Source organism: Xiphias gladius, chromosome 22, assembly GCF_016859285.1.
Source record: "Xiphias gladius isolate SHS-SW01 ecotype Sanya breed wild chromosome 22, ASM1685928v1, whole genome shotgun sequence".
NCBI classification, from domain to species: Eukaryota; Metazoa; Chordata; class Actinopteri; order Istiophoriformes; family Xiphiidae; genus Xiphias; species Xiphias gladius.
The window spans coordinates 19,506,453-19,526,154 of record NC_053421.1 but is presented as its reverse complement, the minus strand read 5'-3'; the positions used below and the strand labels follow the sequence as shown (position 1 = coordinate 19,526,154).

General features: G+C 41.1%; 2 protein-coding genes across 10 annotated transcripts; one reads left to right on the top strand and one right to left on the bottom strand.

The window, feature by feature from the left end:
- Positions 1 to 211: 211 nt before the first annotated feature.
- Positions 212 to 8,913, bottom strand: znf384b (zinc finger protein 384 b). 7 transcript variants are annotated; one of them, XM_040117529.1, is made up of 11 exons: positions 8,635 to 8,911; positions 6,686 to 6,753; positions 6,196 to 6,424; positions 5,749 to 5,862; positions 4,673 to 4,827; positions 4,510 to 4,601; positions 3,575 to 3,799; positions 2,249 to 2,416; positions 2,042 to 2,120; positions 1,212 to 1,912; positions 212 to 431 (listed from the first exon to the last, which is right to left on the bottom strand). In XM_040117529.1, the coding sequence occupies exons 2-10, from the start codon at positions 6,749 to 6,751 to the stop codon at positions 1,214 to 1,216; spliced, it is 1,827 nt and encodes a 608-aa protein (XP_039973463.1). In that variant the 5' UTR covers positions 6,752 to 6,753; positions 8,635 to 8,911; the 3' UTR covers positions 212 to 431; positions 1,212 to 1,213. The 7 variants fall into 7 exon arrangements, with proteins under 7 accessions (XP_039973463.1, XP_039973468.1, XP_039973467.1 ...); XM_040117534.1 differs by lacking the exon at positions 212 to 431 and having other exon boundaries at positions 561 to 1,609; positions 1,754 to 1,912; positions 4,510 to 4,586; positions 8,635 to 8,905; XM_040117533.1 differs by lacking the exon at positions 212 to 431 and having other exon boundaries at positions 561 to 1,609; positions 1,754 to 1,912; positions 8,635 to 8,903.
- On the top strand, positions 7,934 to 19,419 carry si:ch211-154o6.3 (uncharacterized protein LOC563854 homolog). 3 transcript variants are annotated; one of them, XM_040117546.1, is made up of 14 exons: positions 7,935 to 8,115; positions 11,968 to 12,074; positions 14,027 to 14,145; positions 14,679 to 14,932; positions 15,266 to 15,389; positions 15,664 to 15,785; positions 16,308 to 16,394; positions 16,599 to 16,688; positions 17,090 to 17,178; positions 17,861 to 18,083; positions 18,217 to 18,339; positions 18,495 to 18,660; positions 18,857 to 18,945; positions 19,109 to 19,418. In XM_040117546.1, the coding sequence occupies exons 2-14, from the start codon at positions 11,985 to 11,987 to the stop codon at positions 19,207 to 19,209; spliced, it is 1,677 nt and encodes a 558-aa protein (XP_039973480.1). In that variant the 5' UTR covers positions 7,935 to 8,115; positions 11,968 to 11,984; the 3' UTR covers positions 19,210 to 19,418. The 3 variants fall into 3 exon arrangements, with proteins under 3 accessions (XP_039973481.1, XP_039973480.1, XP_039973479.1); XM_040117547.1 differs by lacking the exon at positions 11,968 to 12,074 and having other exon boundaries at positions 7,934 to 8,115; positions 19,109 to 19,419; XM_040117545.1 differs by lacking the exon at positions 7,935 to 8,115 and having other exon boundaries at positions 11,769 to 12,074.
- The last annotated feature ends 283 nt before the right edge of the window (positions 19,420 to 19,702 follow it).

Here is a 19,702-nt window from a genome sequence, read left to right as displayed (position 1 = left end):
GTGATGTATATAGGGCATCAAGATTAAGCTAATTTGTATTCCCATCCCTGGTTAGGCTTTTAAATCTAGGATAAAACAGCCAAACAAATAAGTTGATGAATCAGAACTGGGATAAAAACAACAGGTCAGATAAAACCAAATACATGTGTATATACATGGAACTAAAAAATGAATTTGGCATTAAACTGAAACAGAAAAAAATGCCAATGAGAAAATTTCAGATGGTTTATTGTATTATAAGCAGAAGAAAAATCACAAATTTCAGATGTGTCAGTATGCCTATAAAGAAGTATTATAAACATTATTGTGGAAGTATAATAGCAAGTACACGTTTGGATAACATTACTCTTAGGACATACTCACAAAGCAGTACGGTAGGATTACATGAAATGGGAAGTGGCACATCACTCCCCTGAAGGTCATGTGAAGGCCTGCGAATGGGTCTAAATAGGTTATTTGGATTATATCCTTTAAACACACAATCATTATTTATAAACTGGTAGTATATATCTTTATATACTTATATATATATATATATATATACATACATACATACATACATACATACATACATAAGTATATATATACTTGATTGATATTTTTTTCTTTCCTGAAAAAGACATAACCTCTATACCCCTTTTAAGGTCAAAAAGAATCAACAGCAGTCAGGTATTTTACAACATAGTAAGGTAATAACACAGAGTAAAAACTGAAAGTCTCTGTATGAAAGTATAAAAATTTACCTTCACAGTAAACTACCAATTTCATCAACAGAGACCATATCTTGCTATGGCCAAAGCTGTACTTGTAGGGAAGAGAAGGAGGTGATAAAACAACAGGGGCGCTGTTTCTTTGACTCTCTTCCTATTGTAAAACCATCACTGTGATGGACTGAAACTTACTTTACTGCAGCCTTTACATGCACTTTCTACTAAGACGAGACATCTAAGCAAAAGGAAAACAAATCAAACATGGCAAAAGAAAATAAGACACCAACTAAAAAAATAAAACAAAATTATAGCCTTTAGTATACTGTGTCACCAAATCATTTCTCCTGTCTGCCTGAAACCATTATTCAGGCACTGTCATATGTTCCAAAGTTCTTGTTTCAGCTTAGTATTGCTTTTATCCTTTGACCCTCCATCCTCCATTTCTTGTAATATTTAATTATTTCAAACTTCCTCACAACCCACATTCCCTCCTGTCATCACCTCTAAGAGTTGAGGTGCTCCACTTGAATGGTGGATGCTGACACAGTGAGACAGAGGTCCTTGTGGGAAGTAATGTCAGCCACATTGACTGGTTTGTACTGGATGTCACTGGCAGACACTGTCTTATACTGGTGCAGGTCAAATGGACAGGAGATGTTTTCTGTCTGGGGATAGTTGCTCTGGCTCTGTCCCTGCTGGCCTACGCCCAGTCTTCCGCTCCCAACTCCCCCAGGACGGCTTGATCCTCCATCTGTGCTCTCTACCCGGCTCTGAGCTCCAACCTGGCCCTGGGCCTGGCTTTGGTTCTGGTTTTGTTGTCCTGGCTGTGCTACCACGACTGCTGGTGCAGCCAACTGGTCTGGGTTGTGTTTCTCCATGTGTTTCACCAGATATGTCTCCTGAGATGAGGGGAGGATAGATAGAGGGGAAAGAGTGAACACATGACTACACGGTGTAAAGTAGCTGCCAGGTGTCTGTTGCCAGTGAGGCGATTCATAGTGTTTCATGTAGAAATGCTCTACAGAAATGGACATTTGTCTTACTGAGGTATAAGTGCGGTTGCAGAGACCACAGGAGTAGATCCTGGCGTGTTTGACAGTGTGCGTGGACATGTGCACCTCCAGGCTCGCCGCATCTATGTATCCTTTATTGCAGTTGGTGCACTTGTAGGGCTTGTCCTTGTTGTGCTGACGCCGGTGGGACTGAGAAAAAATGTTTATTGAAAAAAGAAAATGCTTAAAGTGTCACAGTACAGTGAAGTGTTCTGTAGTGAAGGTAATAACATAGACATGACATGTGCTGTTTGAGAGAATATCTAAATTCTTTCACACCTGTAAATTTGAAAGTTGCGTGAAAGATTTCTCACAGCCTGGATGGGTGCACTTGTATGGCCGATCTCCGGTGTGAATCCTGTATAAAAACACAAGCAAAACACAGACATGTACATACACGCGCTCCTATCACTTTCATGGTGATCTAACCTGACTGCTGAAAGACACAGAGGCAGATGAGAAACCCAAGACCAGTGATTCACTTACCTGTTGTGTTGCTGAAGGTGACTGAGCTGTCTGAAGCACTTTTGGCAGTAGGAACAGGTGTAGGGTTTCACTCCGGTGTGGATGCGGACATGCTGGGCCAAGTAGCTAGAGTTGGCAAATGACTTGGTACAATGGGGACACTTGTGAGGCTTTGACTCTGTATGATTTCTGATGAAGGCAGACAGGAGGGTGACAGAGAAAGAGACATGGGATTTGTAAGTGTAGATTGAGAGAAAACACATGATACTATGCTTGACAAATACTGCTTCCCTAAATATATCAAAACCTTTGAAGACGGACATCCCAGACAAGTAAATGAAAGCATGGATCTATAAACTTTGAACAAACATCAGTAAAAGAAAATCTACAGCATCAACACTTTCTAATGTTCTAAGTAGTGTTAGTTGTAATTTACGGTGTGTTATTTTAAGTTGCACATGACAACATGAACATCCAACATCAACAAAATTGTACTCTTATCCATCCTGACCAGCTTTTAGAATTAGATATTTGAAATTCAAAGACAATATGTTCTATTAAAATTTACAAATGATAAAATATTGAAAAATAGTGTAAGTTTAATTAATCAATGCAAATCAACATGCCTCCAGAAATGACTATCAGTTGATTTGAGGGCATTCAAAAAGGAAAAAAAACAGCAACAACATGAAAGCAGAGCATGGCAGCGAAGGATTTCAATTGAGCGTCACCATTCAATGGAGAAAGTAGGAAAAAGCATTGACAAAATAAACAATAACACAATGGGTTACATGGGGAAGCTAAATGGACCAAAGTCTGCCTAAAAGTTTTAATTTGAAAATGTATTTCTAAATGTGTAGGTGTGTGTTTCTATGGAAGAACCACCAGCAGAAGAAATGACAGAATGTGCAGACAAACATGTTTAGTCATGAAAAGCAGGAAAAATATGATGCAGTGCAAACAGTACAAAGGGAGGCAAGAATTGTGCACACACAAATGAAAAAAAAGAAAAGAAAGGGTCAAATATTCTCATTGTATCACTTGGTATTACAAGAGCTCCATGCATTTTAAATGGTCATTCTGATTAGTGTGTAAATTATGGAAAATCATTTTATGGACGACTCCCAACTTAAAAGGCGATATATGAATTCTAATTTTCTAAAAAGGTCACTTCTGGATGGAACTGGCAGCATGCGAGCCAACATCTACATGGCAGTGTAATTTGCATCTGCACACCACTCAACTCTCTTCCCCAGAAGGAAGAAGACAGGAGTCTGGGCTTCAAGAAGGAATTTGGCAGGACAAGTATGGGGTTGGTAACAGGAAAGGGGGGGGGGTCTGCAGTACCGTGTGTGCTGCTGTAAGTGACTGAGCTGCCTGAAAGATTTCTGGCAGTAGGAGCAGGTGTAAGGCTTGGCCCCGCTGTGGATGCGGATGTGCTGGGCCAGGTAGCTGGAGTTGGCGAATGACTTGGCGCAGTGAGGACACTTGTGAGGTTTGGCCTCTGTGTGCGACTTGGAGTGGATCTGCATATCAGACTTACTGAAGAAGGTCGCCGCACACATCCGGCACCTACAGGCGGAGAGACACAGAAATGGGGGGGCAGGATGGAAGAATAATAGGGAAGAAGAAGGATAGGTATACAGAAAACGAGATACAAGAAAAGCAGAGAAGATGAGAGGGGAAAATTAGGAGAGGGTGATGGAAGGAGAGAGGAAAATGAAGCAATGACCCACAGAGAGAAATAAGATGTGACAAAAAAAATGAAAAGAAAAATGAATAACAAATGTAAGAAACATGTAAACACAGGGAAAGATGTCAAGGGAGATATCAGTGAAAACTGAAGGGGAAAGGTACGTAGATTCTATAAAAAGTGAAAGAGTGGGGCACGAGTACTTGAGAGATCACAACTGAAAGAGCATGCTATATAAGGACAAAGAGGACAGCAAAGGGCAGGTTCATGTCCAGTGTGTGCAGAGAGCATCTATGAGGCACTGATGTATTTGTATGTCAAATACATTAAGAGAAGGAATCAACTGTCCACTACAAAGCAGGCATGTTCTGCCACAACATGCAGTGAAGAGTGTTTAGAAGAGGTGTCTGAGTGTGTGTCAGATGCTTATATCTAGCAGCGCCTAGTTCATCTATAAAAGCTCAACATCTCTATGCTGATTTCAACAGGACAAAGAAGAACAGATGTGCTTGCATTCCACAGCTAGAGCAAAGAGAAATGGGGTAGACAGCAGGTGTTGCTTGTTTTTAAAAAAAATTTGGCACCGTACCTGTATGTCTTAGTGCTATCTTTTGGGCCATGGTCTTCCTCTTCATTAGACAGGTCATAGGGGTCTCCACTGTGATGCTGCAAAGATGCCACCTATCAAAAATAAAATTCTAACTTATCTGATCATGTTTTTATATCTCAGATTTACATCTATATTTTCCTACCTGGCCGCCAGCTGTCAGATGAGCCAGTATGAGCGTTTCATTTCCTGGTCCACCCACCGGACCGACCCGGGACATTGCTGTCTTCTTCTTTCTGCCTCGTTTCGAGGGCGCTGGCATCACGACAAGGTGGGACGTCCCATCCCCTTCTTTTTTGTCTACAACAAGATCAAAAGCAGCATGTTAAAAGGAGAGAATACGCTTGCAAAAAACTGATGTGCGGTGCAAGAAGTCTAATTTTATAATTGAGCTTCTTTCACACGTAATTGGCTTTTCAATGAGGGAAGACAGAATATGGATAAAACCAGTTACAACTGATCTGCTCCTTTTTTTAAAAAAAAAAATTTTTTTTTGACTATTTCTTGGTGAAAATCTGTAAAAGAGTATCTCAAAATGGTGAATGGTGAATATGGCTTCCTAGAAAAAGTTCAAAATTAAAAACTTACTAATTTTATGGTCAAGCTGTGACAGCACCTCTTGTGGAAGATATTTTAGGTTTTAAGGGAAAGAAACAAAGTTACAAGACCTGGATAAGAAATTAATTTATGTGCTGCTCATTCTCTTGTTCTTTTGCTTTGTATCGCCTGAGATCGATATTTGCTTTGAACTGTAAGAGCAAACTAAAGAAAAATCTAATTTTATTTTCTCTCTCGTAGCCTGGGCCCAATGAAAAGAATACTCAGAAAAACAACACTTAAAAGCGCCAACAGTGTCTGATCATGTTCGAAATTTCTATTTTAATTTTGTTAGAAACAAAATTTAACTTTGCAAAGTTTATTTTATCAGCTCATTTTTCTGGTCTCCTGTTTAAATGTATAACTTTTTACTAAAATTATAAATTGTGAAGAGAACTTGTATGCTTGAGCAAGGTTTTGTTAAATGAAGCATGTTGAAAGAAGGCTCTAGTAAGGCGCTCACTGGTTTCTGTTAGACAGGATGAATGTTGTTGTGCTGCACTTGAAAGCATCAGTGTCATTCAAGTCAAAGCTTCACCTGCATATGATTTAATTTTTTTTTACATTTTAGAAACCATATGTTAGATATATCATATGGTATGTGTGCCACTATGTGAATTTTACCTGGGGAGTGGAGTGCTGAAACAATCATGGTTGTTGCCGGATGACCAGAGACAAACGACTGAGAGGAGGTGGGAGAAACTAGTGTTCCCTGAGGAGTTGTGATGACCAGACCCGCTGATCCAAACGAGACAGACAGAGACAGAAAGATAGAAATAATCACACTTTGCTAAGGAGACTGTTTACAGTGCCAAATCAAAGTTGGTAATTGTGGACTGTTTTCTTCCCAAGTTTTCATGAACAATATCCTTGAAGTTCAGGAAATTCTCCAGAATTTCCCGGTATTCAGCTTCAAAAATGTAATACTAACATGTTTTGTAAGTTAGTGGTAAGATAGTGGTACAAAAGAGTACGACAGTATCGAGTTACTGTTAAATTATCTGGAATAAACAAAAACAGTCTTAAACTGAGAAAAGACCCAGGGGCTTCTCTGTGCAGAAGCAGACTCACCTGCTGTCATGATGCCTGTGGAGGGGACAGGGAGCACCGTGATGTTCTGGGTGCTGTGAGGAGGGTGGAGGTGGGCCGCACTACCAACCTGCCCTCCTCCATCTGTCTTGGCCCCAGGAGTGGGGATGGTGAGAAGAGCTGTTTGGTAGTGGGATGCAGAGGAAGGAGAGAAGGAAGCACTCTTTTCCTGTTGCTCTTTCACCTTGTTCAGGAACATGGCATTCTCAATCTGTCGGGAGAGAGGAGACTTTGTCATTTGATTAGATGCTGATTTGACCAGACTGGACTCCCCCAAGTCCTCTTCTTCTAGTCACATGAAGTGACATAGCTCTGAAGTGTGAGATCTGGCAATATTCTTTTGGACGATTCTTGGTGCATAACAAAAGAAACTGGATGAATTCGTGCCTCGCAAACAAACGTGATAATCATATAATTTGCCCTAAAACTAAGTCAACGTTCCAAGTATTCTCCATGTGTTTTCCTGTCTTACCTGTCCTGGCATAGTGGGTACAGGAGACCAAAAATATGATGAATTGAAATGAGAATCTTCCATCATTTCTGCAATGACATGAAAAAAGCAAGAATTAATAACTTTACAGACTTGAAAGAAACGCTAATACTTCAACCAACAGGCCACAGGAAAAGCAGTTAAAAGGGACAGTCCAACTGTAAACTGAGTAGTATCACATAGAATCTAACTTGCTGATGCTGTAGTTTATGGTGCTGATGCAGTGGACAAAATATAAAAGAAAAAAAACTTTTAGTAAAGGCAATACAACAGCACCACAAACTACAGCTGCCAGAATACCCCAAAAGTTGAATCAGCACGTCTCTAAAACAGTTTCAACAGAAACTGAGCGTTTAAACCTTTGCGAAGGTAGGATTTACTGCAAAGTTGTCGTATTAGACTGCATTAGTTTTAGCTAGGTGTACCTAATAAACTGCCCACTGGGCACACGGGGTCTACATTAACACTACAAAACGGTGCATCACATTTCTACCAGAATGAGTTAGAAATATTAATAAATACTTAAGTTGTCTATTACTGCGCAGTGTAATGAGAAAGACCTCAATGAGACCTGTGATTTCTCACACCTACGAGCAAATTCTAAAATTTCCACCTGGAGATCAGTGAAGTTTGTCTTATAAATACTGGAACACTGCCTTATTTTTAAGGGCTTATTTTTAGGATATAACATCGCCCCAGATTTGTCGAGTGGTATTTGCATTAAACACTAACATTAATTTAGGAACAGGCGCCTGGTAAGCCTGGAAAGTTATACTTTAACCCAAGGCCATTCTTTAAGATTCAAGATTAGGTAATGAATCTGGCCCCGCCTCAAGGTCCTTATCACCGTCAGTAAATATTGCACTTATTCGGTGCATGTACCCTGACAGAATAACAATATGCCTTTTGGACGGCAGATACTATTGACCTGTCACGGAGGGAAAAGCACAGGTGTTACTAATAACATTACGGACGGCTCTGTTCTACTCAAGCGTCTCAGTAAGCCATGACAATGTGACAGTGAGCTCAGGACCCTGAAACCGAAGCAGCTGTTAACATCTGTGCTTTTACTACTGTGACGTGTCAAAATGTCTCCTTTGAAAAGTCCCATCGATCATATTGCCGCAAATAAATAAATAAATGAATATTAACGGAGGTAGACTGACGGATAAGACGAATTATAAAGATTTAGTTACTAACTGATTAGGCGTGGCATTACGGAGAGAGAGAGAAAGACGGTTCATATGTTTCTGAAAAACGGAAATAACATGTTAGTCTGGGGTTAAGTTTGTCTTTGGCTCGATCCAGTCGCAAATTCACAAGCGTGCATTAGAGATTATACTCCCGGATCGTTGATAACATCGATCATGTGATGTAATGGTCAACTTTCTTCACTGGACTTCACCTGTAAGGTATGGTTTTCACGGTTTTGAGCGCGAGCACACCGTGGCTAAACATGTTCGGTTTTCACAGCGGATCCAGCTACTTCGCTATAAGTTGGCCCAGCAGAAGCAACAAAAACCCAGCCAGTGTCGCCGACTTTAATGAAATGCCGACAAATAACATTTATGTAATGTTTATAGCGAGCTGTAGCTCAACAGCAGGACTCCATTTCGGTTCCTGGCATTGTCGTTAATCAGGCCCGACGCGCTGATTAACATACAGTTAGCAGGCAGCACAGTGTGTCTGTAGTGCCCTCCTGCTTGGGAAAAATAACAAGCAAAGGAAGAAAAAAAAAAAAAAAAAAAAAAACCCCAAAGGATAAAAAAAAAAAAAAAAAAAAAAAAAAAAAAAACTGAAGCGAAGAGAAAAAAAACCAATAGACCATCCTCACAGACTTCCGGCTGTGGAGACGGGTGGAGAGGCGGCAGCGGAGTCGTGCAAATCTACCAAAAATTACTACCGACTGCATGGAGAATAGTGGCGTTTACCGGTACCGTCGACTCCGTCTCCCTCCCCGGAACTCCCGTTGGCCGGGACGATGTAGATACAGTTTCCAAATCTGTCCAAATTCCAGTAGACCACCTAAGTTTTTTTTAACCCCCTCTTCGGTTTTTTTTTTTTTTTTTTTTTTTTTTTTAAAGATTTTTTTTTTTTCCCCCTCTGGTTAAGCAGCTGCCTCGTCTGAGCTTCACTTCCTCCGGATAAGGTCGTCAGACAAAAGGAGTCTGTGTTTTGATGTCACTTCCTCTAAATGAGGGACAGCTCATTTTAAAATATATAAAATGTAACACGTCGTCTGTCGACTGGTTGGTGTCCGCGCAACAGCCGTAAAAGCACGAATCTGCACGGATAGGATTGTTTGTTTGTGTTTACTTTGTAACATTTGAGCTTCAAGTTGTGAGGGGAAAAAAAAAAAAAAAAAAAGCCAGTAATGATGCCTTCACTTGCCGCCGGAATCGACAGAGTCCAGTAGGTGTCCGGGTCACTGGAAACTTTCGATAAATCGTAACCTAAAATAAGATACTTAGGAAGGCCCAAAGTGTTCAGTTCTAAATAGTCATTTAAGACAATAGGAAATTTGTAATCATACGAATCAATCGACAATATATTTAGATAAAATCGATTATCAAAATTGTTGCTAACAAATTATTACATATTAAGATATATAATATAACCATGAAATTGTGAAATAATAAACATTTTTGGAAGAAGAAGAAATATCTTTTCACCCTGCTTCTTTTTGCAATAACACACTTAATTGCAGGAATTCCAATTCTTGTTTTATTTTCCCAAATTATATCCTAAGGTCACAATTTACAATTTATCCTCTTAAATTCAGGAATGTGCACTTGATACACTTATTTTTTCCCATACATTAGTAAATTTTACTCACAAATTACTTACTTACTTTCTTAGAGTTAGTGATGTGTGCCCTGTAATGACGAAGCCTCAAAATTGCCTATTTTTTTAATCAAATGAATAATCATCAGCCTTCATTCTGTATGTGCTGGTGCTCATTGCACCATGGATGAGTTAGCAAAGGAGCCTACACCCCCCAAGGGGTCCAAGTTAGGCTGTTATCACCTGCCAGGGGGCCCCCAGCTTGTCCAGACCATTATGGACATTTGGATCCCTGAGGGTCTGGAAGCCTTGGGCGACCTTGGGACTGATGAATCAGGGGGCCCCTAGGCAGAGTCAGTACGTCTATAGTTTCCGACCTTTTTGGCCTTTGATATTTTATAGCCAAGCAATGCCTACTACTTGTGATTAGAGTTGCAGTGATAAGTTATTTGATTAGCTGTTTGACAGAAAAACTACTTTTAATAATCTGTTCAATGTTTAAGCCATTTCCAGGCAAAATGTGTAACATTTAATGGTTCTCAAATTTTTCTTTCTTTCTTGTCACACATTGTAGTAGTAGTGGTAACTGAATATTTTGGGGTTTTGTACTTTGGTTCAGACAATGAGAAAAACACATTTCATGATGTCATCTTGAGCTGTAGGAAATTATATAAAATCATTTTTACTATTTTCAGATTATCTGTAGACCAAATTATTAATGGAAAAAATAATCACAAGATTAATCGATAATGAAAATAATTGTAAGTTGCAGCTCGACCTGTGACTGCTCTTCATATGTTGCCTAGGCCTATAAGATGAGAGCAGTTCAACCAAAGAGTGTCGCTTTCTCAAAATGTTTAATTTTGATAGATATTAGATTAATCAAATATTAAACTCTCCAGTATTTCACAATTTAAAAAAGGAAGTATCTAATAAAAGTTGCTTAAAAAAGATAATTTTGTATAGATATATGTTTTATTTTTCTTCTTCCCTAACTTGTTAATCATCTTGTGCGCTCTGGGGCGTTGGGAGCAGGCTTCTCATGGATTTTTCTGAAAGACTTGACGAAAGAGCCAAAACATTCACTTTGAGACTGCAGAACTTTAAGCCCAGTTTTGATTTAGTACCAACCCAATGCAATACTGTTCCCCCAAATATGCCCAGCAAAGTAGTACCATGCAGTGTAATACATCCTGATAAGACAAAATACATCTATCACTGGTGTATAACTAAGAAACCTTCCGAATTTCTTTTCCTGATTTGATTTTTAGAATTTGTTATGGATGGAAGCCTTCTCGACAACTTATTGTAAAAGTATGTAATTTATTATGTACTGTATATATATTTTCCTTGTCTATATAAGTAATCAGAATTGTAGATGTACTAAAACTCAGTGATGTTTAGTTTTGAAGGATATGTGTACATTAGACCTGCAAAACTTAATCAATAAATTGATTCGTTGATCAAGAGAAAATTATTCTGCAACAATTCCGATAGTATCAGTTTTTAATAAAAAATGTCTCTTTTTTTGCTGTTACGAGCTTCTCAAATATGAGGATTTGATCATTTCTTTGTCCCACATGATAATAAACTGAATATCTTGGGATTTTGGACGATTGGTCAGACCAAACAAGACATTTGATGATGTGACCTTGGTCATAGGGAAATTATAACGGGCATTTTGTACTATTTTGTGGCATTTTATAGACAAAACGATTAATTGAAAAAATGATTGGCAGATTAATCAATAATGAAAATAGTCGTTAGTTGCAGCCCTAATGTACATCAGTTTTAGTCTAATACTGTAAATGAATGAAGTATGAATAGCTTTCCAATGACATCTTTTCTTTTCTTGACATTGTGGTTATGGCACAAAAGTAGCACTTATATATTTTCCAAAATAAAACAGCCCTTATTGGCGTTTTTTAATTTTTATTTTTTTTAATTTAATTTAATTTATTTATTTAAAATCTCATTTACGACTGGAAGCTCAAAAGTACAAGCTGAAAGAGTGGCAGTTGAAGGCAGCAGGGCTTTAAGGTTACTGTCCTCCAGTGGTCAGAGCGGAGACCTTATAATGACTTTGGTCAGAACCGCTTGCAGATCCTGGTCTCTGAATAAACCGGGTCAAACATTTAACACTCCAAAAAACAAGAAAGTCACGTCCTTGCAAATTAAATGCTCGTGAAACGGTGCATGTGCGGCGCAATATGTACAGTCATTATTAACATTTTCCAGGCAATACCCCAAGCGCCCCCGTGATGGCGCTGTAAGGACAGTTATATAGGTGGTCTAAAGCATCGTCAACATCCGGCGACACGTCTTCCCAGCACCCAGCCGAGCCGTGTGATACATGTTTACTTATTTAAACCTCTCCAGACTTTCATCACAAAGCAATGTTGTGTTTTTGACACTTCCCGACAAGCTGAGAGTCCGGCCGGCTGCTTAAAGTGTAATTAACCAGCGGCGCTTTGCTTTAGACGCGCACCAGCTGCAAATGGGGGAGGTGAGGAAGCTGCAGAAGAAGTTGAGACAGATTGAGAATCTGGAAATAAAGATCAGTCTTACCCCAGAGGAGAGAGCTAAGGTACAGAAACACTTCATCTGCCTTTTTGTTTCTGATGTGATCTGTGTGAACAGGTTCCCCTCAGGTGCAAAAACAGGATATGACTGCACCCCAGGCTTCAGTACAGCACATAGATTTAGTTAAAAAAAAAAAAAAAAGAAAGGATGAATAGCCATCTTCAGCATCTTGAAAGACAGTTTGTAGAGTAGAGTTGCATATTCATACACCAAACAGTCCAGAAAGTATTTCAGTATACAAGATTTGGCGCATAGTACCCAAGCTACCATTGTTAAATAAAGATGATGTTTTAATGATGCTGATATCTTGCAAAAGATAAAATAAGGCTTCTCAAACTTGCTGTAACAGCGCTGTTGTCATAAATAAGAAAACGTGATTAACATGAATCAGTAATAATGGTGAGTGAATAATTTCACAGCTTTTGCCCCATGAATTCGGAAGATCAGAAGCTCACAATCATAAATAATTATCAGGTACTTCAGCAAAAGCTGGGCTGTGTCTGAATGTTTTAGGTTATGTCCATGGCCCACAACAGTATTTTTTTTTCTTTACTAAACTGCCCTTACATCCCTAATCGGAAACAGGAAAATGAATGCATACAGTGGTGTCCCACACATCTACAGCTGAAGATCATTTGGTAGTGATGGTGCGGGCCACTGGTATAGTACCCAGAATTCATTTATGTGCATAAGTTGCATTTCCTTTGACTGAACTTATACCATATTATGATATAGCCCACAACTATACAGAAAATGATTTTAAAACAAAAATAATTTTAATAATACTAAGTAATATTGCACTTATTTACAATGGATTATCTCCTTAATAAATTAAAAGAGCAGCAGATTTCACATGTTGGGAGAAAGTTCATGGATTTAGATTGGGGTACCTAACTTGAGTATTTCCATTTTATCCAATTTTTTTTTTTTTTTTTTTAGAGGGAAACATTGCACTTATTTCTCTACCACATTTACTTGACAGCTATAGTTACTTTTGACTTTTCAGATTAAGATTTTACTCGCAAAAAATGTGATGAATTCATAAATAAGAATGCATTAATCTTAAATAATGATGCATTAATATAGATGAAATGACTGAACTCAACCAACAGTACAGAAAGTAGCTATAATTAGCTCAGGCCAAATTAAAATGGCGCTGACAGAGTCATGCATCCATAATGATAATTCAATAATATAACACATGGGTCGGGGGTTAAAAGAATACTTTTTCTCTTGATACTTTTACTTTAAAAACACACATTTTGCTGACAATAATTCTACAAAAATGCTTCTTTTACTCTACGACTTTTACTATCAAAGGAGTACTTTCACATTGAGCTGATTCTACTGAAGTAAAATATCTAAATACTTCTGCCACCACCTCTCGCAATGTAAAAATCTAAGCCACAGATATCCCTGAGTTTTAGTCTCCAGTACAGGTAAATCCCTCCAAACACTGGATCCTACAATGAAACTCAATAGTCTCTTTTTTTACACACTCCCCGCGAGGTAAATGTCCATATCTCTTCAACGCCACAACCCCAGTTTCTGTTAAAAATCTGCAGTCGCTAAACCCAAGCCTAGACAACCTTGATGACACTATCAGGGTTATTTTCTCAGACTTTAGAAAGCACCAACAGAACTTTAAAAGACATTATTATAGCTGTTTCCACAGGCTGTGGAGTACTTGACAAGTAAACTGAGTAAGAAAAAAAAAAATGTGTACAACTGGTGGAGTGCTCCTTTAACGCAGGAAACAGCTTGATATCAAGTTGACATGCCTAATTCACTCATTCATGCATATTTCATAACTCACAATCAGTCAGGAATACGGCGTATGTTGCCAGTTACAGTCTAATAAATCAAGACAAGCCGAGTGTGTTGGCTGTGCATATAAACAACTTGTGGATTTGGTAGCTTGGTTTACAACCAATCTCGTGCCTTCTTCCCTCTCAGATCTCCAGGAAGGCGGAGCTGCGTTCCAGATTGGCTGAGCTTCAGCTGCAGCTTTCTGGCCTGCAGCAAACTCTGGGGATTGTGGGGGACGGAAAAAAGGAGAAGATGAAAAGACAAGTGTAAGGAAGTGAGGGAGAGGTACCAGCAAGGGGTGGGTGTGTGTGTGCGTGCGTGCGTGCGTGTGTGTGTGTGTGTGTGCGTGCGTGCGTGTGTGCGTGCGTGTGTGTGTGTGGGGGGGGGGGGGGTAGATGGAGAGAAGCATAATTCTTCAAAAGCAACAACATTCACTTTGAAGCTTTTGATCTTTTTGTACGTCTTTCCAAACACACTGGAAGTCAAATAATGTCACACTTTAAGAAAATGGGAACTTTTCTACTGTTCATAATGTGCCATGTAAACATCACTCAGGGATATCATCCTCCCTATTAAAGCTCTTCGAGGCCTCTGTGCAGATTACTGAAATCAGCATGTGTGGATGTTAATATCACACCGAATAAAACAGACTTATTCTTTCTAATACACAGACTGGGAGCTCATTAAGAAGTACTGTTATTGTTTGAATGGGACTTGGAGATCCTCTACAGGTACGCTCGCTGCCACAGAGGATGCATCTTGATTATTCATTCAGCCCTTGCTTTCTGAACTGGCACAGGGAGGATGCTCCTGGGGCCCTTCCATCACAAACGCCTCCAGCCTCCAAGATCCTTAAGGGAGAAGAGGAGTCCAAAACTCAAGCAATGCCACTGCCGGCTGCCAGGCAGAGGGAGACAGGAGGGGAACCAGAGATAGGCAGACAGCGGGAAAGGACAGAGCAGGCCAAGGTGTCACATCACTGCCGGTCTCCTGACACATCTGTGTCAGGAGACTGTCCAGACTTTGACGAGGAGCAGCAACTGCGACAGGAAGGTGGGATAGTTAAGAAAAGTGGCCGAAGAGATTGTTCTTACTGTTCATCGCAGGCAGTTAAAAGTACAGTGCTATGCCTTATTTTTTAATGAAATCAGATCATCCATGTATGCCCTGAGGACGCCTAACAAGCCCATGTGGCTGCCAGCATTAAAAACCAACAGGCTGCATTTGCTTCCCTGAAGACAGGACCCATGTTTTGCTTCCTTGGAGCTAAATTAGCCCCACACTATGCAGTGGCAGACTAATCCATATTGAAGAACTATGTAGATTAACAAGCCCGGGTGCTGATGAGTCAACATTGCTAATTGCACAAATCATTTCTTTTTACAGAGGCTGAATTTACATCCCTCAAAGCGTCTTGGGAGAAGGCAAAGTTTCGCTTGAGGCTGTTGAAGGGTCACAATGACATAGTCACCTGTGTGGTTGCCATTGACAACCTGGTGGTCACTGGAAGGTAAAGCAGTAGAAAAGCCCTGATTTGCATAATGGATGTGCAAACTGAACATTTCACCTAATTTATCACTTAATATGCTCCCGCTCTTTCCCTCGCTGTCTGACATGTATTTGTTTTTCTTTCCCCGCCCCGAAAGCTCGGCTCAACTCTCTTGCAGTTTATGTCGAACACCGTTTAACTTTGCTTGTTTTCACCGCCCTCTATCACTCACTCTGACTCACCTTCCATCTTCCTGTTCCACTCTCGCTCACTCTGTCCATCTTTCTCCTCCAAGCCGGGATACGACGGTGAAGGTGTGGCACGTTCCCACGGCAACGGAGCAGAAGAACCTGGGGGGTCACACTGGTGGGGTCACCTGTCTGTCTGCACCTCCTCCTGAGTTCTGCAAGAGGCTGGGTGAAGACACAGACACACACACACACAAACACACACATCCTTACGTGTGCAGCGACTACAGCTGAGTAATGCCTGTGTCCTGCAGTCTGGTAATTATAGGAGCAGTTCATCAGATCAACCCCAGCGAGAGATAACCTCACTAGACACTTTAGAGAGTTCGCTGTCTGTCTGAAGCAAGCAGCTTTCATTCACTTGAACTCCAACGGCCTCTCCGGCTCTCCTACACCCCCTGCACACCTGAGTCCCCAACATTAAAAACCAAGTCTAGAAGTGCAGCACATAAATGGTGCAGCTCAGTTGAACTTGACTAATTATTTGTTCCCTTTTTAAAATCATGTCTGTTCTCTCTTTGCATCTTTCTTGCAAGCTGTCTCTTTTTTCATTTTATGCATCATCACTTATTTACAGCTTCCTCTCAACTTAATTTTTTTGTCCTCTTTCTCTCTCTTTCTGATCCCTGTCCCTTCCTCCTACTCCTCCTCCTTCTCGTCCATCTTTTGTCTGTGTTTGCCTGCTCGTCAGCCGGGTCCCTGTCTTTGTCCGGCAAGGAGAGGTTTATTTTGAGTGGCTCGGCAGACTGCTATGTGAAGATCTGGGCCCTGAATATTGGTACGCTTAACCACACAAACATGCACACACAGATATATAAAAATATATATGTTAAGGTAAGTGGTGTCTACGGGCTCTGTCTGGGAAATGTGTGTGTGTGTGTGTGTGCGTGTGTGTGCGCGCACACATCATAATCAATGTATGTCTGGTTGACTGGTGGTCTGTGTCTTGACAATTAAATTAGTACTCTCCCGTTACCTCCAGGGCAGTGTGTTAAGTCTATCTACACGTTCAATGCTGTGACTGCTCTCTGCTTTGTGCCAGAGGAAGACGGCTACATCATCACTGGATCAGGTGTGTTTTTTGTGTGGACAGTAGGTGCATAGGGAAAAACTAAGAGCTAGTGACACAGTGGATAGAATAATTGGAGTTAGAAGTCATCATATCACATCGTATTTGTATCTAATATCTATATCTGTACATGTATGTTCTTTGCATTCAAACTTGTATGAATGCATTATTTTATACTGGTGTGTGTATGTCTTTTATGCCTACAAATATATAGGCAGAGTCTTGGCACAGTGGCATCGTCCGCCAGTGCGTTAGTCAGTGTAGCAGAGGGCTATCAGGGTGAATCGGATAGATGGAGGCGCACAGTTTAGGCAGTCAGGCTCAGGTGGGTCCACCGTGACCAACAATAATGACTGCCAGCTGCCTGTCAGCACATGTTAACCTCGCACTCTGTCACCCCGCAGACGGGGGGAAAGTCCAAGCCTGGAGCTGGCACAGTTTTGAAAACTGCCAGTCAATCAACGCTCACCAGGAAGCAGTCACCTCCATCCAGGTGGGTGGGTCACTCGCCTGCTGGCCATGGCACACTGTCCACCCTGAGGATGCTCAAGCTGTTTTCATTTTCAGTCTGTTTTTAAGATCCCTGTGGCTGACACAAAAACACGCCAGTGTTTCTCTCTCTGTGAAAGCTGTCTAAAGTAGCTTCAGAAGTCTTGACTATTAACTTGTGAAAAAGCCTCTTCTTGGGAAATCAGACGGCTATATTTCTACACTCTTTTCCTCACACAAGCTTTCTTTATTTATTGCCTTCAAAATGGAAATCAAAGATATTTGTTGAGATGTAAGCTCAGCCTATTTTAGAGAGCATACTGTTCATATTTTGAGCAAAAAGGCTTTTCATGAATATTGAAATCCACAGCTGCACATGCACATTTTTTTTTTTTTGATTTGCAGTCATCAAAATATGCCTCGAGCATTAAAGTGTAGCGCATCATTGTCATCCTCTTTGTTGTTTATCATGCAAAGCACACAATCCATTTATAACCAACAGCGGCACAGAAACGTACATTTTGAAACTGTTCATACACTTCTTTTCCATTTACACAAACATCCACATCTCTCTCTTTCTCTCTCTCTCGCTCTCTCATTCATACACACACACAGCAAACACACACACACACACTGGGTAAAGACTAACATCACCATGACAACCATGTCTCCTGTGCCCTCCACAGTCTCAGGGTCCGCTGGTGTTCAGTGGCTCAGCTGAGGGAGGGGTGTCTGTGTGGGAGAACCGGTGTTCGAATCGAGACCCCCTGAGGCTGCTATACCATTGGAGCGGCCAGGTGACGGGCTGTGGAGGGGGGCCGGATGGGCGTCTGACCCTCAGCCCACGGGGAGACAGAGTGTTCCTGGCTTATGGTCGAGCGTGGCTCAAGATCCTGCACTGGAGGACTGGTGAGCTCCGGAATAGGATGGGCAGAGTGTATTTGTGTGTGTGTGTGTGTGTGTGTGTTAGATGGGGAGAAAGAAAGTAGATGTTGGAACATTTGCATAATCCTTCCACCTAACATCTGTCCAATTATCACAGGAATGACATCCAGACTGACCAATCACAGCAGCATCACCGGGGTAACAGATTGTGTCCACCAGACAGGAGGCCTCCTAATTGGCCCCTGCTATGATCTGGCAAATGGAGAGAGCACGCTAAATTGTGAGTCGCAGAGTAAACCATGTGAAACCAGAAGTTACACACTCCACTCTGAGAGCGTGGCAGCACATTAAGGACTTAAGACAAAATTGAAACCACTTTGTTTTCCTCTGTTGCCCTCCATTCCCTTCATCTCCCGCTCCCTCCGCTGCCTCCAGTATTCTCTCTGCCTGAGTGTCGGTACCTGACCTCTCTGACCTGGCCTGATGCTCCCAGAATCCTCTGCTTTGCGGCGTGGACCACGGGGAGTGGAGTCCACCGGTGGGTCACCGGAGGTTGGGATGTCATCGTATGGGAGCAGCTTCCCAGATCTGGGAAGCAGAGGTGAGGGCAACAACACTACTCAGTTAAAGAGATTTTAGCGTAAACTGCTCGAATATATTCTTTATTTAAAAATTAAATATTTCTTCTGAAGTCAACTGCATTTCTAATCCTGGAGGTATACTGGGATTTAACTGAGTTTGACCCACACTTCTGTTGATCATAGGTGTTTAATTAATTGTGGGTGTCAATGTTTCAGGGGTGACGTCACAGCGAAGAGCGACAGTCGATTGGACTCCTGCTCGCTGGAGTCGGAGGGGGACACAGAAGATGATGATGAGACTGATGGTACGGACACACACTGCAATTTCACACATCGTCAAGTCTTTTTTTTTTTTTTTATTGATTCACACACTTAGTGACTAACCATGGAACGGCAGAATACGCTATTATGTTAATTTTACATGATGCGTGTTGAGACGAATCCGTCTGACCTCCTTGTCAAATTTAGATTACGAGGATGAAGATAACAACGATGAAGGAAAAGACAGCCGGTCTGACGGTGCGGAGGAACGAGGGTCCGGCTCGTGGTTGCGCTGTGTTCTCCAGTGAGTGCTGGTTTCTCACGCTGAGGACACCACGGCCTGCAGCCATGAAGAGGAAATGAGAGGGAGGGAGCATAGTGACAGCGAAGGAGGGTGTAGGGGAGTTAAGTGTGACAGACTGAGTGTCAGTGTCGGAGGGGGAGCATATGGATGGAGAAAGTGAATGTGTGTGTGTGTGTGTGTGTGTGTGTGTGTGTGTGTGTGTGTGTGTGTGTGTGTGTGTGTGAGTGATAGGCAGATTGTTTTTCATGTAAATATTATTTCCACATACAATAAAGCTGTCCCATTGTGACTCTCACCTCCAAATTTTCATCTCTTGTTGTCTTTTTTTAATTTCAATCTGACCCTGCCTCTTCTTCCCTGCCTCTACACTAGTTCATCGCCGTGCTCCGCAAGTGCAACCTGTGTAAATTAATGTAAATTAAATTTTATTCCATCCTTATTCCCCCTGTTCCTTTCTTCCTCCTCCTTCTCTTTGCAGTCTGTATTTCTGTCTCTTT

Bases quoted from the DNA above. Each gene is read 5' to 3' on its own strand.
- znf384b (XM_040117529.1), bottom strand. From the start codon at position 6,751: ATGATGGAAGATTCTCATTTCAATTCATCATATTTTTGGTCTCCTGTA. The intron at 6,425-6,685 runs GTAAGACAGGAA...CTCTCCCGACAG, and splicing joins TACCCACTATGCCAGGACAG to ATTGAGAATGCCATGTTCCT. The intron at 2,121-2,248 runs GTAAGTGAATCA...GTTTTTATACAG, and splicing joins CACCTTCAGCAACACAACAG to GATTCACACCGGAGATCGGC.
- si:ch211-154o6.3 (XM_040117546.1), top strand. From the start codon at position 11,985: ATGGGGGAGGTGAGGAAGCTGCAGAAGAAGTTGAGACAGATTGAGAAT. The intron at 16,395-16,598 runs GTACGCTTAACC...CGTTACCTCCAG, and splicing joins GATCTGGGCCCTGAATATTG to GGCAGTGTGTTAAGTCTATC. The intron at 18,340-18,494 runs GTGAGTCGCAGA...CGCTGCCTCCAG, and splicing joins TGGAGAGAGCACGCTAAATT to TATTCTCTCTGCCTGAGTGT.